The 23,146-nt window shown below is 37.0% G+C and overlaps 1 protein-coding gene across 16 annotated transcripts in view; it reads right to left on the reverse strand.

Annotated features, from left to right (window-relative positions):
* Positions 1-23,146, reverse strand: part of ADGRL3 (adhesion G protein-coupled receptor L3) — an 846,373-nt gene that overhangs the window by 172,347 nt on the left and 650,880 nt on the right. For 10 of the 16 annotated variants that reach the window (XM_037989342.2, XM_037989350.2, XM_073017343.1 and 7 more), the window contains 2 exons: positions 4,819-5,121; positions 1,931-2,034 (listed from right to left, as the gene is read on the reverse strand). In XM_037989342.2, the coding sequence (XP_037845270.1) occupies positions 1,931-2,034; positions 4,819-5,121 (407 nt within the window). The remainder of the gene's footprint in view (positions 1-1,930; positions 2,035-4,818; positions 5,122-23,146) is intronic. The other 6 variants (XM_073017335.1, XM_073017332.1, XM_073017336.1 and 3 more) reach the window with 1 other exon arrangement.

A 23,146-nucleotide genomic window follows, 5' to 3' on the forward strand; every position in this document is an offset into this window, starting at 1 on the left:
AGAGGATAAAATATAGACAAATAATCCTATGAATGCTACAACAGATTCTTGAAGTTTTCAATACTAATATTTAAAAGTGTTAGAGTTTTGTGGTAAAGAAACCTGTTCAGCTATCATTTATAGCCAATGAGTATCATAAATATTTGGAGGCATAAAGGACACAACCAAGTAAAAGGGTAGGCAGAGTGCAGAGGGACAGCATAGGTAACTGAGTGTAAGGCTATGAAGCCAATCACAAGCTATCCATGGTTTAACCAGTGTTGTGGTTAAGTATGATGTCTTCATGAAGGTAGTCACAACTACCTTCTCTACCACTGACTTCTTCTCCACCAAATACTAGCTCCACCACTGACCTTGGACAAGTTACATAAGCTGATTCAGAGTGCTCAAAAGCCTCTTGCTGCACTTTTTAAGATTTTATAAATTTTTGAGTAATCAATCTAAGATTTTTTTTATAAGTTCCAATTACCTAAGTTATTTAAGTTTAAATGTAATGATCACATAACATAGTTTTGTAGACTCTACAAGATGAAACAAAAATGCCCTGGAAGAATAGGAGGTATTTTTTTACAAAACAAAAACATCCTGTCTATAAATCAAATGGACAACAGCTGTCTGGTCTTTGAATTATCTTTTGTCCTAAGATTAGCTGGGCTGCAGAGAAAAGAAAAGAATTAAGCATCATTATCAGTTAAAGTCACCTAGTAATTTCTACGATAAAATGATCCAACTATATTCAGAAATTATCGTGAAAACATTCAGCCTTCTAGAAGAGTTATTATTGAATTTATATTAACCCCTGGGCTAAGTATCTAGGGACTGTTTTTAAAGAATTGCTAATGCAAGGAGATATGCTACTGATCTTTTAATCTGATCACATCCAGCAAGAGTTATTTGCCCTGGGGTCTGAGCTACATTGTAATAAAATCAAAGGACATAAAAACTGTGGCAGGAACAGTGCTGAAATTGGAGAAGCATCATTATGAATAGCAACAAGTATGGAGATGCATATGTAAGAGGGTAACTAGAGTCAATATAACCACTATTCTTCCATGATTTAGGGTAAATAGATAGTTATGGCTCATCTGCTAAATGATCTACTGGGTAGATATTTATGGATTATTATACAGTATATTATTGAAGATAAGTCTGGTTAAAAACAAATAGAGAAAAGAGCAAATGGCACAGGCAGGCTTTTAGTAAGGTCATCATTTGTAATATTTCTCGGGAAAATCTCTCTCAGAAATTCCTCAGCATAGCTAATGTGCCATAGAAGGACTCTCCATTTTAGGAGTGCATAAATTCACATAAATTGCTATAATAAGGATTCATCCCATAACCCTTTTGGCATAAATGCACATCTGGTCTCTGTTTGTAATGAAATCAATTCAAAGCCCCACAGTGCATTAATAATAAAAATGTTCAACATATTGCAACCAAATAAGCTCTGAAAATTTGAGTCTGCAAGATTCTGTCACACATGTGTATACTTTTAACACTGATAAATGATTAGGTTACAGAACATTAATCAGATGCCTTAAGATTCCAAAGGTAGACTTTGAAAAATTATAATTATTATTTCCACAGGAAAACCCATATGTATGTATGCTAGAAACTTTTACTTGCTTAATTTATAATGCCTCTTGGACTTTTATATCTGTAGTTCACAATACCATAGAAATTTTATTAATAATAAAATTATAAGCAATATAAGAGGAAATTCATGGATTTGCACTTTAAAAACAACAAAATTCTAGAATTAGCTCATAACATATTAGAGGTTGTCATTAAATGTGAAATTAAATTAAAATGGAAGAATTTTTCTACATTGATTTTAAAAGAATTCTTGACTGTTTTGTTTCCAACAGCTATCATCAACAGCAGATAATACAGTTTTAGCAAAGACTTTCTTGTTAGTCACAAGGTTTACCTTCTGTGTTATATGATTGACCCAAGGAGAAGAACAGTTGCTGAGATCTGGTCCTTGGGGATCCCAAATTCCATCAGGAGCAAGGCATAGATAAGTTGATACACCTATAATAATGAGAGAAATATATCTGTTTCTTTTTCTGAGAATGACTTCACATCCATAGTATATTTAAAAATGAGCAAAGGTAAAAATGAGATAATTAAATTGACATAATGTTTATTAAAACACCAGATACAGTGCCAGGTAAGCATTTAGCACTAGAGAAATGTAGTACTCCAAACAAAAACATACAATATATTTGAAGCACTTGTGGCAGCCACAGTAGGTATGGGGACTATTTTGTTTTGTTTTGTTTGAGACGGAGTCTCGCTCTGTCACCCAGGCTGGAGGGCAGTGGCAAGATCTCGGCTCACCGCAACCTCTGCCTCCCGGGTTCAAGTGATTCTCCTGCCTCAGCCTCCCAAGTAGCTGGGACTACAGGTGCACCCCACCATGCCCGGCTAATTTTTGCATTTTTAGTAGAAACAGGGTTTCAGCATATTGGCCAGGCTGGTCTCAAACTCCTGACTTCGTGATCCGCCTGCCTTGTCCTCCCAAAGTTCTGGGATTACAGGCATGAGGCACTGTGTCCAGCTGGGGACTGTTTTTAAAGAATTTCATGTGTGAGATGATGTGATATGTGCCTCCGTGGAGCTTAGTGCTTGACTTTGTAGAGGAAAGGTAGCAGCTGAGCCTTAAAGGAATAAGTGTGCAGGTTTTTCAGAAAAAAAACAAGGTGGAAAAGGACATTCCAGGTGGAAAAATATATGCTCTTTGGGAAACATCAAGTTTTTTTGAACTGGGGTCTACTGGACTGGGGAGTTGTATTTAATGAAAGTGGAAACGTAAACCAAATCATAAACTCCCTTGTCTATCATCTGTGGGTGCTGGAAAATCAATGAGAATATTAAAAGAGGAGATATACGATGAGCAAATTTGAGTTTTGAAATGATATTTCTGGCAGGAACATGGAAGATGAATTTCAGAGAGTAATGGAGTGATGGTGAGGAAGCTATTGCAATAATTCAAGTGAGAGACTGTGGGGGCCTAGACAAAGGCATAACAGAATGGACAGAAATGGGTAACAATGAGACTGGGGTGTATTGACAGTAATCCCTGAGGGCTTCAGAAAATATCTTTTCCAATTGTCACAGAAAAATAATGACACATTTCTGCAGAGCAAGGTGCTGTCAAATAAAGTGTTTCACTAATCTTCAAAACAAAGTTCTGCAGTAGGGGGCTATTATTATTTTTCTTTTAGAAGTAAAGGAACTGAGACCTAGAACTAAGGAAACAGAGCTAAGAAAGAAGGTGGCTCCCAACTGTTCTCTGATTCCAGGATCACAGAAAACTTTACAAATAAATATTCTCCCTCTTTTTCTTAAAGAAAATGAATATTTTTGAATGTTTTTAAATATTTTGCTGGAAAAAAGTGTATTTTTTATAAAAATCAAGATACCCTTTGGTCTTCCCACCCACCATTTCCTATACCACGGAATATGAAATGATATACCCATATCAGAACTTTCTTAAAAAAAACTTCTTTCCTTAAAGTATCCAAATCAATAATACCCAAGGAGAAAGTCCCCGAGAATGCGAGGTGACATATATTGTGAATTTCTCTTATTTACATATTTTAGAGAATAATGCAAACGTGACAAGTATTCATTTACGAATATCAATGTATGCAACAATAAGAAAATCAGAATACCTTTGCTTAAGCAAAATAAATAATAATATGGTTACCATGTGAAGATATTATGAATTATATCAGTAATAAAATAGGCAAAGACGGCCAGGTGCAGTGGTTCATGCCTATACTCCCAGAAATTTGGGAAGCTGAGGCTGGCGGATCACCTGAGGTCAGGAGTTTGAGATCAGCCTGGCCAACATGGTGAAACCTGTCTCTACTAAAAACACATACACACACACACAAATTAGCTGGGCATGGTGGTGGGCGCCTGTAATCCCAGCTACTCAGGAAGCTGAGGAAGGAGAATCTCTTGAACCCTGGAGGCAGAGGGTGAGCCGAGATCATGCCGCTGCACTCCAGCCTGGGCGACAGACTGAGATGCCACCTCAAAAAAAAAAAAAAGAAAAAAGAAAAGAAAAGAAATATTGAGTTCTTATCTATCCCCTAGAGGAAACAATGCAGGATTGTTCTCTGGTGGATGCATGAGTGCTAGGTTGACTCCTACAGCGTGGTCCCCAACAGTGTTAAGAGCCTTTGACCATCAGAGGACAACTACAATGGCTGATAAAAAGGAGAGTCAAACGTTCTCTTTTGTAACATGTTAGGTCGTTTCCATGATAATCTTCTAATATAGAAGTCCTCGACCTCATTTTCTGCAATCAATATCTGATGGTTGGTGATAAGCATGAGACTAACTCCCAGCAATCAAGTGATCCCCTCTGGACTGCTGCATAGAAAAGCTGAGCCTCTAGAGTAGCCTGAACATCTACAGCCTAACTTTACCTTGATCCAGAGACCTGAGACTATGAGGGCAAAACGCAGATCTCACAGGTTAACTGTGACTTAATCAGGTTACATTTTCAAACTGGAAAATAGATAGCTTTAAATTGTAATTTAGCTGAGTTCAGAATTTAGTCAAATGTCAAGTAATAAAATACACTGTAATGAAAATAAGAAAGAGGAAAGAAAGATGGAAGAAAGAAAGAAAGAGAAAGAAAAGACAAAAGAAAAGAAAAGAAATGAAAAGAGAAAAGAAAAGAAAAGAGAGACAAGGTGGGAGGGATGGAGGGAGGGAGGAAGGAAAAGGAAAAGAACACTAGAAAATAAAGCCAAAGTAACACAACAGTTTTAACTCAGTGCTTTAGCACAGACTTACCTATAGTTCCTGCAGGGCATGGCTGCTTTGCTATCTGTCCTTGACGGGTCTTAAACCACATGATTTCTCGGGCTTCCACAGGCTCACAGCTCTCTTCAAGAGCTGGGATTTGGGACGATGCTGATGGAAGGTGTGTGGTCATGTCATCAAGCACCTCAACAGCTGGAGATGGGGTGCTAGTACTCCGGTTTCTTCTTCCTGACACTGACGGGGTGGTACTCCTTCCTGGGCTCAAAGTTGTGGTCCGAAGGGTGGTACTGGTGGTCGTGCTTCCCATGCCAAGGGGTCCTGTGGTAGAGATATCTGAAATAAAATTAGAAAGAAAACACCTGCATTGCTTGTTCACAGTAGGACCTCAAGATGTCCTAACACTTTAGAAATTATTTTTATTTGACAGCTGAAAGGGCTTTAAAGCTCTAGAAGTCCTCAACCTGATTTTCATTTTAAACATGGCAAAAATAAGCCAATACCAAGGTATCAGGGTGCCACTTGAGTATCAAAGCAACCAACTGATCACTGCCAAACACAGGCTTTTTAATGGTTTTTCGAAACTCAAATCCTAGAAAACAAAATTACAGCACAACTCAACTCTTCAGTAAGCTTCTTAACGCTCCCAGCCTTTTTGACAATTAGAGGATTAAAACTTTAAGCCCTCTCCCTAGAATTATCAAACTTTGTATAGAAGAGGGAACTATATAAAATTTTATTTTCATATGAAGTATAATATAGATTTCTATATATGCAGCAAACAGGGGAGAGGCCAAAGGAAAAAAAAACAAAAAACAAAAAACAAACAAACAAAAAACCAGGAAACAGAAATTAAACTGCTGACAAGCTAAAAAATAAAGAGCAATTCTGAATATAGTCTCCTTCATCACAAACTGGAGTAGCTTAGTGATCTGCTTTATTGCTCTTAGAACAGACTCACTTTCACACGATTTTCAAATTTGATTTTTATTAATATACAGTATAAGTAGTTTCCAAATGGTTACAACCCTAAATTATCCTCTAACAAGATTTTTTGAATGGGAAAGTGTATTCCAAGTTCCAAATAAAGGTAGTTAGGTTCTTTGTCAGGTAATTGAACCTATGTTTCCAAGGACTAGGCATACTATGGAAATAACCACTGCAAATAATCATCTTTCTGGGAAAATATATTCATCTTCTCATCATGGGAATGCAAGAGTATGCTTGTCCTTCCTGTACACAGACTGCATTCCTAGCTGTAAGATTAGAAACTACTCCTCACCTCACTTACTGGCAATAAACTGTAGGGATATTGGCTCTAGTCTGATTCAAGATCACTCATGTTGAAGGAGATGTAGGGCATTCTGATATGAACCTCTAGCTGTTCATAATTCATTTTCTACTTCCCTTAAAATATCTTCACCTCTGCTACCCCAAGGAAGTCCCAGGTTCATCACAATGTATTTGGTATATACAAAGCTTCCAAAGAAATAGGATAGAGATGGTGAAGGGATGGGATATTTTTGAACATTTAATCACTGACACTGCAGTATTTTCTGAAGTGATGCTTTTTATTATGCCATTTGCCTCTTTCTTCAATTTTCCCTCCCACTCTTCTCAACTTTCCTACTCTTTCTCTCATGGTCCCTTTCCATATGAATGGTAATGTTCAGAACTGCATCTACTCAAAGTTCATACAAGAAGGCAGAGCGTCTTATTTTTCCTCCTTCTTCCACATATACTATATCTCCCAAATAACCAAGTCTTTTTGATTCTGTCTCATGCCTTTATTTGAAATCCACCTATTTTTTTCTTTCTAATCACCACTACCTATGTTCAGCTCCCCATCATCAACTTTTTGTTAATGAAAGCAGTAGCAGAGCAAAATGGCAATACAGTTATTTCAATATTTACTTTTGCCAAATCAAAGCTCATGATTCAAAAAATAAAGTTGACACTAAACATATAATACAATCCCAACATAACTTTTAATAACATATTTCAAAATACTAAGTGCAATTGAAAGCTTACAACTATACACAATAAAAATGACTCTAATATTTATAATTTGCATATATAATCAATCAAATGTTTGAAAAAGAAAACATTACCTACAATCAAGAAAACTGAATAACTTAAAAACTAAATTTTTAGAAAGTATTAGCTTAAAAAAAAAGTGTGTCAGTGGTGTCACTGTTGAGATGTAAGAACATTTTGTGCTGATTTTTCCAGCTGACAGAAAAATCCTTTTTGACATCATACTACTTGGGGAATGCAACAGTTTAAATGTGTCCCCCAAACTTTATGTGTTAGAAACTTCATCCCCAGTGCAAGAGTGTTGAAAAGTGGAACTTTTATGAGGGAATTAAGACCTGAGGGCTCTGCCCTCATGAATGGATTAACACCATTATTGTGGGAGAGGGCTAGTTATCTAGGAAATGGGTTTCTGATAAGAGGATAAGAGGATGTGTGTTTCGTCCCCTCCCACCTGTCTCCACCCCTCCCACAAACTGTATGCTCTCTTGCCTTCTGCCTTCTGCCATGGGATGATGCAGCAAGAAGAATTTTGCCAGTTGTGGGGCCCTTGACCTTGAACTTCTCAGCCTCTAGAACTACAAGAAACGATTCTGTCTTTTATAAATTACCTGGTCTTGGGTATTGTTACAGTAGTAGAAAATGAACGAAGATAGGGAAGTAGTAAGGCAATAGTTAAAAGCTAGCTCCAACTATTTTCTCTAACTATTAAAGTTGGAATTATACTTTAATTCAAATAATGCCAGCTCTCATTTGTACTTCTGAAGGGACGGTTTTGAGCAACTTTTAATTTTTTGACAGGGACTATAATCTTTTCATTGATAATGAGCTACAGTTTTTGTTTCAAACAAAGCATTACGATTTCTTCTTTGTCTTCTTTAGTTTGATCATGTAAAAATGGAGATTCTTAGCAGTTACCTGTTATTAGTTAAATAATCTCATGCTCAACTTAACTTGTTCAGGAGGCCTCTGAACTAGAGTAGGAATTAATTTTAAAATAGAAGCTCTGTTTTTCAATTGTCTTCTTTCCCTTCTTGAGGATTATGTAGGTACTGTCAAATGCTTTCTAAACGAATGCACCTTTCTTCGATTAGATATTTTAATTAGCATATAACTCTCTGCGAGAAGAAAAGATTTGTTCAGCAAAATCATTTTCACTATGACAAACTACCTAGTTACACACGTAGTGCAAGATTTCTCCAGCCTATTGTCTCAACTGCACAAATCATGCACAACGGGCCATGGCACACCACTGCAAGATTTTTGCTGGCTGTGTGGTGTAAGTATTTTAGCACGGGTTTAGTAAGACATCTTTATCCTCTATTTAAATGATTTATATTTCAGATTTTTAAAGATAATAGAATCAAACCAAACATAATTTAACAATAGCACTAGTACCATGTAATGAAAATTAATGTTCTTTCTTTCTTTCTTTTTTCTCAAATGACCCTATTCAAATCATTCTCTACCTTGTTCCAGAGATACTCTTAGGGTATAAATTGGAATATGTTAGTTTACTGATTAAAGTGCTTGAACAGTTTCTATCTGCCCTTCAAACAAAAGCTGAATTGTTTTCTTCATGCCCAAGCTCTTCATGAATTTCTCTCTCCAACTCATTATAATGCTTTCTCATCTTTTAAGTATATTCTTTAAACCACACAAAATTACCAGTGGTTCCCAGCTGCGCCCTGTTCTTTCTGCCTCAGGGCCTTTGCTGATCCTGTAATGTGTTCTTGCCCCCATTTTCACCTGGCTAACTAACTCCTATTTATCCTTTCAGCTTAGCTTGGATGCTATCTCCATCAAGGAGCCTTTCCAAATTTACCAAGACTGGGTTATACACTAACATGTGTTTTGTTAGGATTAGTTCCTTAGCTTTTAGCATTGTGCCTGACTAGGAGTAAATGAGCTCTCAGGAAAGGGAGATGAACAGCATGACTAGGTCAAGAAGGCAGTGAAGGGTATAGTGTCCCACAAAAAGAGAAGCATAACAAAAGAAGGGAAAGGATAAATAGTAGGACAAGCAAATGGGGTAGTTAAGAGTTTGTACAATTAATAGACTGGAAAATTTATTTCTTAAATGCATTTTACATTGTCCAGGAAATATTCAGGAAGAAAATTAAGCTCCCTTTCCCCCAAATGATCATATCTCAGAACAATCAGATTTAAACTCTCATGAAGCAATAACAATGATACAATATTTTTTAAAAACTTCAATTTGTTACGAAATACATTGGAAGGACTTAGTTTAATAGACATACTAACGTTAGGGATCAATATAGAACTTATTTTCATGGAACTGTGCCACAGAGAGATTGTCTACAAGCAGGGTCATACCATTCCATTTAACTTTAAGCAGAATTAAAATCGATTTTAAAGGCTGTCCCTGATCCCCCATACCCACCCTTCCATTCACTGCTATGTAAGACTATCACAGGCTCTGTTCAATGCCAACTTTTGGCAGAATAAATCCTAGTGATAGACATGCTGTCACCAGTGCCCAAGAAAGGATTCATCTTATTGCTAAATACAAGAGAAAAACAAAATCTAGATTTGCTGAAGAGTCACTGATTGGTAAAGTTCTAGCCCATATTATAGGCTATGTGAGTTTATATTCCAGCAATGGAGAGGTGACATGACACTTTTTTCAATATGTACTGTTATTGAATCTTACCTGATGACATAGCTAGCTTAATATAACTATGTGTTATAAGTGCTTTATATGGTTGTATATCAGAGAAAAGTTATTTTCTAAAAGAAATTAAGTTTGAGTGACTATTTACATACGACATTTTATTCAAGTTTTGCAATTTTCCTTATTTCGCCACTGTTTTTGAGCTCATTGGGCTTATACGGACTAGTATTTTCATAAAAATAACTAAATAAAACTCCTTCTTAGCATTTTACCCTCGTAATCTTACTTCCAAAAGAAAATTTTAATTCTCCTGTCCTTTGAAATTCACTGTTCATAACTTGTTTCTTTCTTAGAATTTGATTTATTTGGCTTAATTTTTTTCCTTCAGCCTGCCTTATAAAGTATAAGCATTATTTTGAATGCTATTACGAGTTATAACTTCTGGAGTACAATAATAGAAAACAGTGAAAATAAACACTTGTAAAGTTCTTTACATTTTGCAATTAGTATTATTATTTATTTTTGTTAGACGGAGTCTCACTCTGTTGCCAGGCTGGAGTGCAGTGGTGCAGTCTTGGCTCACTGAAACAACTGCCTCTCGGGTCCAAGTGATTCTTCTGCCTCATCCTCCCGAGCAGCTGAGACTACGTGCCACCACGCCCAACTAATTTTTGTATTTTTAGTAGAGACCGGTTTTCACCATGTTGGCCAGGATGGTCTTGATCTCTTGACCTTGTGATCTGCCCTTCTCAGCCTCCCAAAGTGTTGGGATTACAAGTGTGAGCCACGACATGTGGCACATTTTGCAATATTTTAAAGTCACTATCATCTCATTTAATTCAGACCAAAAAAAGTGTAATTATTACTATATATTCCTAGCTTTAAAAATGAGAAAATATAGGCTCAACTAGTAAGTGAATTATAATCATACAAGTAGTAACTAAACAGGCATTCTCTGACTCCATATTCCATGTTTTTAATACTGTGCTATTAAAAATGTCATTCTCAATGATTTCATGATTATGATTAATTATAAGTCTTCCTTAACACTTTAAGAAGAAGCTGAAGGAAATAAAAAGAATCTAGTAAAGTATTACTACTCTTGATCACAAACATTTTTATTATTTGGAATGGGCATTTTCTAAAAAGATTTAATACTTAAGAGAGAATATAAAATTATACAATCCAAGATAGTCTAGGCTGGGCACAGAGGCTTATGCCTGTAATCCCAGCACTTTGGGAGGCCGAGGCGGGCAGATCCCCCGAGGTCAGGGGTTTGAGAGCAGCCTGGCCAACATAGTGAAACCCCATCTCTACTAAAAATACAAAAAAAAAAAATAGCCGGAGCATGGTGGTGGGCATCTATAGTCTCAGCTACTCAGGAGGCTGAGGCAGGAGAATCGCCTGAACCCAGGAGGTGGAGGTTGCAATGAGCCAAGATTGCCCCACTGCACTACAGCCTGGGCCACAGAGCACACTGTCACAAACAAACAAACAAACAAATAAACAAACGTAGTCTAAACTGCACAAGAGAAGAAAGGTTTACCTTCTACTCATAAAATGCATTAATTTTCTTTTTTATTCTCCTTCATGTTTTCCTTTGCTCTCTAAATATGTGTCTTCCTTCATGGTTTTCCCTTTACAAATCTTTCTTTTGCTCTAACTTCGCTCTAGTAGACAATCCTTTGGCTGACTGCAGAAGCATTTCCTTCTCCCCACCCTTCAAGCGTTCATTTACATCCAAAGTCCATTACTGAAGAAACCTTCCCAAGGGCCTAATAGAGGAAATAAGAAAACTGAAACCATAACAATGCTCTCAGTAGCTTTTGGCTACTTGTGCAGTGCCCTGGGTAGAAAGAGGAAATTCTGCCTGAGACCCCATGGCTATCAGTTGGTGGCAGCAGATTTGATTACATCTAGTTTTTAAAAAGAAGCATTCATATTATCAGTCATGAAATTATCCAGTTCTCTTCGGAATTCATTTTAATACTTGGCTCCGTGGCCTCCTGAGATAGTGAAACTCCACAGACTATCAGCAATGTGAAAGTATATTTATTTTTGTAATTGGATCCATTTATATTTTCTAGTTCTCTCACGGCTAGGAGATTGAGGAAGCTGTTTTAATAAACATAAAATTGTAGTGGCTTTATCATGTAAGATTTTGGGGGGCATTTATTTATATTATCTGGTGCATATTTAGCCCCTACCATGTCAGAAACTGTGCTGAATGTTTTACCTATGTGCTCTCGAATTTAGTACTCGCAGCAACTTTTTGGTAAGCATACTCATCTTCATTTCAGAGATGAAATAGGTTAGGCTGGGCGCGGTGGCTCAAGTCTGTAATCCCAGCACTTTGGGAGGCCGAGACGGGCGGATCACGAGGTCAGGAGATCGAGACCATCCTGGCTAACACGGTGAAACCCCGTCTCTACTAAAAAAATACAAAAAACTAGCCGGGTGAGGTGGCGGGCCCCTGTAGTCCCAGCTACTCGGGAGGCTGAGGCAGAAGAATGGCGTAAACCCGGGAGGCGGAGCTTGCAGTGAGCTGAGATCCGGCCACTGCACTCCAGCCTGGGCGTCAGAGCAAGACTCCGTCTCAAAAAAAAAAAAAAAAAAAAAAAAGGAAATAGGTTAAATTAAATAATTTGCCCAAGTTTACACAGTTGGCAATTGTTAGGACCATGATTCTAATCCAGGTCTATTAAAATCTCTCCCTGTCCACTAGGCCAATGATGTTGAAACTTTAACACATATGTAAACATTTTAATGAATTTGGAAATTAATTTGTCCCAAATACTGCTCACATATGCTTTTATAGGCTTTACTATGGTCCAGACCTGTTGAGAACTTACTGTGCACTTATTATGGACCAGGCAATATTCTGAATACTTTACAAGGACTAACCCATTTAATTAGAACAACAAATCTGTTAGAAGGCACTATTAATTATCATTATTTTACAGATGGCAAAACTGAGTCACCAAGAGATTCAGTAATTCTCCAAAGGTTACAAATGCATAAGTAGAACAACGGAACAACACGGGCACTGTTAAAGAGACCAATGGTTTTTTTTTTTTTTTTTTTTTTTTTTTTGAGAAGGAGTTTCACTCTTGTTGCCCAGGCTGGAATGCAATGGCGCGATGTTAGCTCACCACAACCTACGCCTCCAGGGTTCAAGCGATTCTCCTGCTTCCGCCTCCTGAGTAGCTGGGATTACAGGCATGCACCATCACCCCCAGCTAGTTTTGTATTTTTAGTATAGACGGGGTTTCACCATGTTGTTCAGGCTGTTCTCGAACTCCTGACCTCAAGTAATCCACCGGTCTAGGCCTCCCAAAGTGCTGGGATTACATGCGTGAGCCACGGTGCCCGGCCAGGCTGTTTTCTTATGGACCAAGTTCAGGTTCTTAATATTCCAAGTTATTACAGTTAAGAGTTGGGTCTTGGCCGGGAGCGGTGGCTCACGCCTATAATCCCAGCACTTTGGGAGGCCGAGGGGGGCAGATCACCTGAGGTCAGGGGTTCCAGACTTGGCTGGCCAACATGGTGAAAGCCTGTCTCTACCAAAAAAACAAAAATTAGCCAAGCGTGGTGGCAGGCTCCTGTAATCCCAGCTACTCCAGAGGCTGAGGATTGAACTTGGCGGGCAGAGGTTTCAGTGCGCCGAGATCGCGCCATTGCACTCCAGCCCGGGTGACAAAGGGAGGCTCTGTCTCAAAAAATAAATTAATAATAATAATAATAATAATAATAGAAAGCAGCCTGCTCACTGCACTTGACAGTAGAGGAAGTAATCTTTACAGAGCTAATTTATTTTTGTTTATGGCATTTTAAATCCCCTAAGTAAGGGTTCAGGACCATCTAAGGAAAAACTGTTGATTCCACAAAGCTTGCTATAGTGTTCAGCATACAAATAAGGCAATAAACAATGAACAAACAATAGTGTGAAATAAACTCTCGCATTTCTTGAGCATTTATTATGCACCAAGCAGTGTTCTAATGCTCTACATGCATAACTGAGGCACGGAGAGGTTAAATAAATTTCCCAATCTCATAGCATTCACAAGTAGTAGAGCCAGAATTTTAATGCAGGTAGTTTGACTCAAGAACCCATACGTACCCATATTTTCTGATGAACTGATAAAGGTTTGAAATAATTTTTAAAAAGTGTCAGAATATGGCATATGTTATATGCCTGTGAGAGAGCTCAGCTCTGGGAATTATAAGATTAATTTATTCCATCCATATTTATTAATCAACTGTCATGTGACAGGTATTATATTGGGAATAAAATGTTGAATAATAATTATTATGTTCCTTGCTCTCATGGAAACCTTCTCTAAAAAGCCTTATAGAAAAAGCTATCAAAGAAAATAGAAAATACAAAGAGGAGAAATATACAAACTCTGTTCATTCAGCCTATATTTATTGATATTTGTCTTGCATTACACATTGTGCTGGGCATGAGGGATTCAGAGATGAAGCAAAGAGTACTACCCTTAAGAAGATTTAATAAACTGTATCTTATGGATGCTACAACATCATCAATTATTCTATGTACCACTTAGAAAGAAAAAAAAATCTCTGTCAATTTAACTCTGACATGCCTTCGATGGTTAGGCACATCCCAACTCATGAGATGTTAAAGGGTAAAATGAGACTATTCGAATTAATGAAAAACTGTAGTAGTAACAGACATATCTCCTTACAATATAATGAAATAAACACTCAATCATTTAAAAGCGATGTAACCTTGGGCAAATTGTAATGCCTCTCTGTGCCTTAGATTTTTTTCACCTGCTAAACAGAGATAATAATATATTTGTATTTATTTGAGGAGAAAAATGGAAATATGCATTTAAAGTACCCAGCAAAGTATATGTCAGAGAATAATAGCTTAATAAATGTTTTCTTTTTTTTTTTTTTTTGACAGCATATGGGTGTTGACAGGCCATGGTGAGAACTTTGGCATTTACTCTGGGTGGTGTGGGAAGCCACTGGAAGGTTTTCAGCAGAGAAATGATGTGAGAAAACTTTCACTTAATAGGATCACTTGAGTTGTTGTGTTGAAGAGTGATTGAATGAGAGAGGAGTCAGTGTACCTATTTGGCTAAACATCTGTGGTGGTAATGGTGATAATGACAATTAGAATGATATGGATATAAACATACATAATACAGCATGGGGGTGTGAGAGAGGTGGCGGTGGCTTTTGAGTATGGATACCATGATCCTCACTGGCACATGGTAGCCCTTCAGTCATTGTTGGCTGAATTGAACTATATGTTTGCTTCTGCATTGTAGTGAAATGAATTTGTTCTTCTTATACAAATTCTTCTATAGCTCCATTTCAATTATTATTACTTGTTTAAACTTGAAACAATCAAATAAATATACTGACCCCAAGCAGTATTAAAATGTTAATACAGTTATGTTAGTGTTCTCATTACCGTGAAATTGCTAAAAGTTTTAATTGATGGGAATGTCAAACTTTGGGAGTGAGAAAAACATAAAAACAAATAAATAAACTGGGAGATTCAGTTCAACTGAATCAGAGTTGATTGATTTCTCAGTGAACAACAAAACATACCAAAGGCATAAGTAGATGAATTAGTATAGATTTAGAGTCATTTCTTAGGGCTAGCCTCAATATTGTATTTTACTTCTCGAGTTTTGACATCACTAGCTACCTAGTTACTGAAGTTATTGCCTAATATTTCTAGAGACAATTTTTTTTTTTTTTTTTTTTTGAGACAGAGTCTCGCTCTTTCGCCCAGGCTGGAGTGCAGTGGCCGGATCTCAGCTCACTGCAAGCTCCGCCTCCCGGGTTCATGCCATTCTCCTGCCTCAGCCTCCCGAGTAACTGGGACTGCAGGCGCCCGCCACCTCGCCCGGCTAGTTTTTTGTATTTTTTTAGTAGAGATGGGGTTTCACCCTGTTAGCCAGGATGGTCTCGATCTCCTGACCTCATGATCCGCCCGCCTCGGCCTCCCGAAGTGCTGGGATTACAGGCTTAAGCCACCGCGCCCGGCCAAGACACATATTTTTATATTAACTTGTGAATTATAATTTAAGTATGATGATAAAGGGACACTAGAATATAAATGCTGTGGAAGATTTAGTTATGAATAAGTATAAAGTTAAAATAAATTTAAGAAAAATAAAATTAGCCAGGCGAGGTGGCTCACACCTGTATTCCCAGCACTTTGGGAGGCCAAGACAGGGAGATCACCTGAGGTCAGGAGTTTGAGACCAACCTGGCCAACATGGTGAAACCCTGTCTCTACTAAAAGAAAAAAACTAGCCGGGCATGGTGGCATGCACCTGTAATACCAGCTACTTGGGAGGCTGAGGCAGGAGAATTGATTGAGCCTGGGAGGCGGAGGTTGCAGTGAGCCAAGATTGCGCCACTGCACCCCAGCCTGGGCAACAGAGCTAGACTCCATTTCCAAAAAAAAAAGAAAAAGACAATTATCCTCCAAGTTTGGAAATAGAAAATTTAAAGTGAACAGTAAAAACAAGCCTGTAATTTAAGCTTCAAGTTTTTTCTCTTTTAAGAATGCACTTCTGGTAACTTTGATCTAGCAGATGGTTAGAGAATAAATATGCATTTGTCTTTGTTACATATGTATTCATTTCTAAGAAACAGATAAAATGTAAGGCCCTATTCTGATTATTTGTTTTGTTGTTTATATTTAGAGTCTGGAAGACAAAGAAGATTATATTACTTTTCAAGTACCATATCATAAAATATGTCTTTAAAAAATTAGTATTGATTTTTCATCAAATAAACACAAGGATGAAACAAACAAAAGATCCAACTAGGTGCTATAATGGGAATACATGGTTGAGTAAAACAAGGCCCCTTTCCTCAAAGAGCTTAAAATTAGACTCCTTGAGGAGTCTAATTTTATCGTGGGTTGTAGAGTTAAAGCTTGACTCTTCAATGTGACTGTCTAATAATGAGACTCACTGAATTTTCTCTAAGACTGGTGAGGCCATTAAACATTTCATTTTTCTCAAGTAATTTAAATAGCGAAAAAGAAAGAGCTGCATAATTGGCATATAAATGATTCCTGAATTCAAGTGAAACCACAAAAATATTGTAAATCTTTTTTTTTTTTTTTTTTTTTGAGACGGAGTCTGGTGCTCTGTTCCCCAGGCTGGAGTGCAGTGGCGCAGTCTCGGCTCACTGCAAGCTCTGCCTCTAGGGTTCATGCCATTCTCCTGCCTCAGTTTCCCAAGTAGCTGGGACTACAGGCGCCCGCCACCATGCCCGGCTAATTTTTTGTAATTTTAGTAGAGACAGGGTTTCACTGTGTTAGCCAGGTTGGTCTCCATCTCCTGACCTCGTGATCCGCCCACCTCGGCCTCCCAAAGTGCTGGGATTACAGGCGTGAGCCACTACGCCTGGCCTATCGTAAATCTTTCTAAATCACTTAATAATCAGTGTACAGAGTATACACTTTACAGATAAATTAAATCATTCTACCACAACCACATGTAAACTATACAGTTCTTCTTAAGTGCAAGGAAATTTGGCATTCCACTTTGTTTTCCTTATACTACTTGCCTTGTAGTAAGTACTCAGTAGATGCAAAATGGGTGAGTGACAAAATAAATATCTATAATTTATTTTGAAAAGTATATTTTTAGAAGATCTATATATACTACTATGCCTGAATTACACTGTGACTTTGATAAAGTTGTATTAAAGATTTGATCACCCACTCCAGACTAAATTTTATAACAAAACTTAATATGAGTTTTAAATTTTAACTTGCATATTTTTAGTCACTAATTCATAATTACTTTCCTCTAGAAATGAAAGAACAGGAATCACCTATTTGGAACTAATGACTAAGTGGTTGAGTAATCAGGACAATGTATTTTCTGATGATATGGATTTGGAAACAGAATTCTGGATGTTTATCTCTAAAACAAATATTTGCAGTTAGTCTGTAGGTTGAGGACTCAGTAACTTCTCCTCAATCACTTATTTATCATTTTATTTTCTTTCTACTATCATGGCCAACCAAGCCTACCCAGCACCTTTTAAATTAATAGAGTAGCTGGGCATGGCGGATCATACCTATAATCTCAAGAATTTGGGATGCTGAGGTATGAAGATTGCTTGAGCCCAGGAATTTGAAACCAGTCTGGACAATATAGCAAGACCACCTGTCTGTACTAAAATTTTTTAAAAAATTAGCCAAGCATGGTGGTGCATGTCTGTAGTCCCAGCTATTTGGGAGGCTGAGGTGGGAGGATTTCTTGAGCCCAGGAGTTCCAGGCTGTAGTGAGCTATGATTGTGCCACTGCACTCCAGCCTGGATGACAGAATGAGACCTTGTTTCAAATAATGATAACTAATTAATTAATACAGTAATAAAGAACTGAAGACCTCCCAATTTTGCTTTCTCTTAATTGTTTTCTTTTTAAGAATATGGAGTCTTGCTTTCCACAAGTTCAAGTTAAGCATCCCTAATCTGAAAATTTGAAATTGGAAATGCTCCAAAATCTGATGTCACAAGTGAAAAATTCCACACCTGACCACATGTGATGTGTGCACAAAATTATTAGAGATATTGTGTAAAATTACCTTTGGGCTACATGTGTAACATACATATAAAACATAAATTAATTCTGTGTTTAGACTTGGATCCTATCTCTAAGACTTCTCATTATGTATATGTAAATATTCCAAAATCTGAGAAAGTCTGAAATCGGAAACATTTCTGCTCCCAAGCATTTCAGATAAGGGGATATACAACCTGTAGTAATAAATGGATCAAAGAAGCAGATTGCTTAGGGAAATCTGCCCAGAGGGTCAATGAGAATTCTTATATTTATTTTAGTAATACCAACACACAATATGTTATTCGGTAACACATAATGTTATTCAGCAATAGTAACATTATAATAAAATTCAGATTATGCCTATATATTGTCAACTCTGTTTCAGGAGAGTTCTAAAGACAGAAAAATATTTCTTCAAATTCTCTTGCCTACTCTATGATATTTCAATATTTCAGATGATAGAAAATTGGGGCATAAAGGATATAACAATCTTTTCCAAAAAAAAAAAAAAAAAAACCTTAAAGGGACATATTAAATCAATATTAAAATGTACAATATGAAGAAGATCAAACTATTTTGGAATCATAATTGTAGATGGCCCATAGAATTTAAGAGTCAAAAAAAATAATAATTTAAGAGTCAATGAGTGATAATGGAATTCCACTCATACCTTAGCCTCTTGGAAGCATAGACTGATCTTCATACAGGGGAATGTCAAGAATTTATGTAAGACTCTGCAGACCAAATTTTATCCCAAAAGCAACACAAAGACAGAGACTGTTGCTGTTTTGCTTGATAACAACTCTCAATGTCTTGAGCAGCATGTGACACAGAAGAGGGGTCAAATAATAGTTGATAAATAAATGAACTCTAACATCAACAACCTTGATTTACTCCAAAATATTAACATTGACACTCACAAATGTGATCATTCATGTACCCAGAGGAGATCACCCTACTTCATCTTTTGACTGTTTTCACTCTAATATGTCTGTTCTATTACAATGGCTTGTTCAAAAAAAAATTTATTTCAAAATACTTACAGACTTACAGGAAGTTGCAAAGCTAGTCCAGCTTTCCTCAATGACAATGACTTTTACAGCTATAGTAACATACAAAACCCAAAAAACCAAACATTGATTACATGGTCATTAACTTGACTGCAGACTTTATTCAGTTTTCACCTGTTATGGGCTCAATTATGCCTCCATTTCCCCAAAATTCATACATTGAAGTTCTAATCTTGAGTACCTCAGAATGTGACTCTATTTGGAGATAGAGAGCTTTTATAAAACTAACTAAGGTAAAATGAGGTCACATGGGTGGTCCCTCATCTTATATGACTGATGTCCTTATGAGAAGGGGAGATTAGGACACAGATCACACAGCAAAAGGATGTGGAATAGTCTGTTTCCACGCTTCTATAAAGATACTCCCTGAGATTGGATAAGTTATACCAAATTGGTCTGACTCACAGTTCCACATGGCTAGGGAAGCCTCAGGAAACTTACAGTCATGGTGGAAGGCGAAGGAGAAGCAAGTCATGTCTAGCATGGCAGCAGGCAAGACAGAGTATGAAGGGGGAACTGACAAGCACTTTTAAAATCATCATCAGGTCTCGTGAGAACTTAGTCACTATCATGAGAACAGCATGGGGGAACTGAACTGTTCCCATGATCCAGTCACCTCCCAAGGTAATGGTCATGTACCAGGTCCCTCCCCTGATATGTGGGTATTACAATTTGAGATGAGATTTGAGTGGTGACCCAGAGCCAAACCATTATCAGGATGACCATGTGAAGACAAAATGAGACAGTGGTCATCTCCAAACCAAGGACAGAGGCAAGAAACCAAACCTACAGCCAGTTGAAGCTTGGACTTTTAGTCTCCAGAATGGTGAGACAGTAAATTTATGTTGTTTAAGCCAGCCAGTGTCTGTTACTTTGTTATGGCAGCCTTAGCAAACTAATACATCACCATTTCAAAAAGTCTCCATTCACGTGTGCATGTGTGTAGTTCTCTGCAATGTTATCTCATGTATGGATTTGTATAACCACTTACAATCACATACAACCACATTCAAGATACAGAACAGTTTCATCACTATGAAAGAATTGTGTTGTGCTACTCCTTTGTATTCATACTAACTACTCACTCCTATCCCAATCTCCTGGCAACCACCAAACTGTTCTACATCTCCATAGTGTCACTGTTTCAGGGATGTTATATAAATAAAATCATACAGCAAGGAACCTTTTGAGGTAGACTTTTTCACTAAGCATAATGTTTTGAGGTCCACCCATGTTGTACATATCAATAGTTAAATTATCTCTCTGCAGCATCCCACGATTTCCTACCATCTATCTTTCATCTTGCAGCAGGACTGACCTTTGAAAAATGCAAATTTGATGTTCTCTCACTTTAAAAACTCCCATCGATTTCATCAATTCAGAATCCTCAAACTTGTTGTAAAAAGCCCTCCAATCCATGTTCTGCCAACCTCTCAAAGTTCCACTTGAGCTCCTCACCTTTGCTCTCTCTCTTCTAATCATCCTAGGTTTATTTCCTATGTCCTTAAAAAGCCCCTTCTCATCTTCAATGATGTGGAATTTCTTTCTCAAACTCTCTATTGTCTTCTTCCCTCCCAGGCATTTATTTCTCATATTCTCTACTCTCTTCTTCCCTCCTAGGCCCAACTCCCTTTACTTAATTATACCACTAATTCTTTGAATATCTGTCATTTGTAATGATTGTAACCAGAAAATAAAGAAAAAAAGAAGACTGAAATTGTCATTTTTGGATTACTTATATTTCTATTCAATATATGGCTATTTTCTAGACATTAATTCAGAAAAAGAATTCAAAATTTCATTCTTGCTGGGAAGCGGTCATATTTTACACCACTAGCCAGGTAGGGCCATGCATCAGGGGAAGAAACAGTTCTTTATGAGTATCAGTTCTTGTGTTTTCTTGCTGTGAAACTTTGAGCAAATCCCTAAACTGGACTAAGTGTTGTTCCCTTAAAAAAAAAAAAAAAAAAAAAAACACAAAACAAAACTGAATAAAACAGACTTATGAATGATATTGTAATATTGAGCATCCAGCAACCCAGCACAGTTTCTGATACATAACAAGTGCTGAATAAATGTTTTAAATATTTTATATACATGTGAAAAGTCATATGAGATATGCAAATAGTGCAAACATACAGAGAAATTATCTAAAAATTATCTAAACCTATTTGATAGTATAATTTCCACATCTCCTAAAAACTGCATTATGAATACAGTTCTTTTTTTCTTTTCTAATTTTTTTAGAGACAGGGTTTCACTATGTTGCCCAGGCTGGTCTCGAACTCTAGGACTCAAAAGATCCTCCCACCTTGGCCTCCCTAAGTGCTGGGATTATAGGTCTGAGCCACTGCACCTGGCCTGAGTACAATTTATGTAAAACAGAAATTCTGATATCTCCTAAAAAAGTACAAAGTACACTTTCAATCTGACCTAATGCAGTATTATCAGTCATCATATATGTTGACCACAGAATATGCCTTATAGTACAAATCAAATAGATGAAATAGTATCTGAAAAGAACTCTAGTTATTTGTAGACCTCAAAAGAAGGCAATGGATAAAAAAAATTTAGTGTAATCATAAAACTTATATTTAGCAATATTTGTATTACTTTGCTTAACAATGAATCCATTTAATGTTATCTTTTTAGTATTACCCTTTCACTTTTGAAATTAGTTTCCAACATTATGTAGAAATTAAGTTGGCTTATATTACAAGCAAAGCAAAACAGAGTTCAGTATCAAGGAATGAACATTCAGCTTATACTTAAAGTATAATAAACAGGCAATGTTCTCCAGCAAAGACCTGGTAAAATTTATTATAACAAGTCCATTTAACTTTAGGTTGGAAAGAGAGATTCAATACCTATTTTTGTGTTATGTGATTCACATTACCTTATTAGTCTTTCACTATTCCATTTATCCTTTTTATAATTATGTATTCTAAATGCAAGAGAATTTCCATCTACCACTGGCAATGAAGAAAAATCCAGGGTGGCTTTTCCATTCCTCAATCCTCCAACCCTAAATAATGTGGGAAAGTCTTTTATAGAGAGAAAGAAAATGAAACAGAAAGAAGACTGACAAAGTGCAGGTCTACAGAAAAAAAGGCACAAATAAAACTAGGCAATTTTGTGTGCTGACTATAAAAGAGCATTTTGATGTTGTTGAAAATATTTTACACAAATGAAAAAGTGGTGATGGTTATCATGTGAAGGGGTTCTGTGGTCTCCCTTTCTCTTAGTTGTCTGAATAATAGTGTGTATATTTTACTAGCAGACTTTTCACATTTAGCCTATCAACTTTAAATAAATAGCAATATTCTTTAGAGGAAAAAAAAAAAAAAAACACATGCAAACAAAAGAGAAGAAAGACAACCTTTCTAGGGCAGACAGGCTCTAGAGCGGCCCCTCTTGCTGATATTCACAGCTTTGTGTAATTCCCACCCCTTGAACGTGGGTGGAGCCTGTCCTTGCTTATACCTTATAGAATATGACTAAGGTGATGCAATGTATATGATTATGCGCACTGATTACATTATAGCAAACTCTAACATTAATCTTGTAAGTAGATTTTCCATATGGCTTTGAAGAAATAAGCTGATTTGTTGTGAGCTACCCAGGAAGAGAGCCATGGGGCAAGTTGCTGAGACCAGCAGCCAGCAAGAAAATGAAGTCCTTAGTTTGACAGTCTACAAGGACCTGAACACTGCCAACAACCACATGAGCTGGGAAACAGATTCTTCTCCAGTCAAGGTTTCAGATGAGAACTTTGTCCATAGTGGCACTAGTACTGTGACCTTGTAGAGGACCCAGCTAAGCTGTACCTGGTCTCCTGACTCAGAGAATCTCTGAAATAATAAATGTGTATTGTTTTAAGCCACTAAGTTTGTCATAGCATTGTTATTTATCAGTAAGTAACATAAGCCTAATGCTTTTCACAATAGGAAAAGCTTTTAAAATTTAGGATATGATCCGGCTTTATATCTTTATTCAGAGCAAGAGTTCTCAAACATGGCACTAACTGACATTTTAGGCCACAC

This window comes from Chlorocebus sabaeus, chromosome 7, assembly GCF_047675955.1.
Source record: "Chlorocebus sabaeus isolate Y175 chromosome 7, mChlSab1.0.hap1, whole genome shotgun sequence".
Classification (NCBI taxonomy): Eukaryota; Metazoa; Chordata; class Mammalia; order Primates; family Cercopithecidae; genus Chlorocebus; species Chlorocebus sabaeus.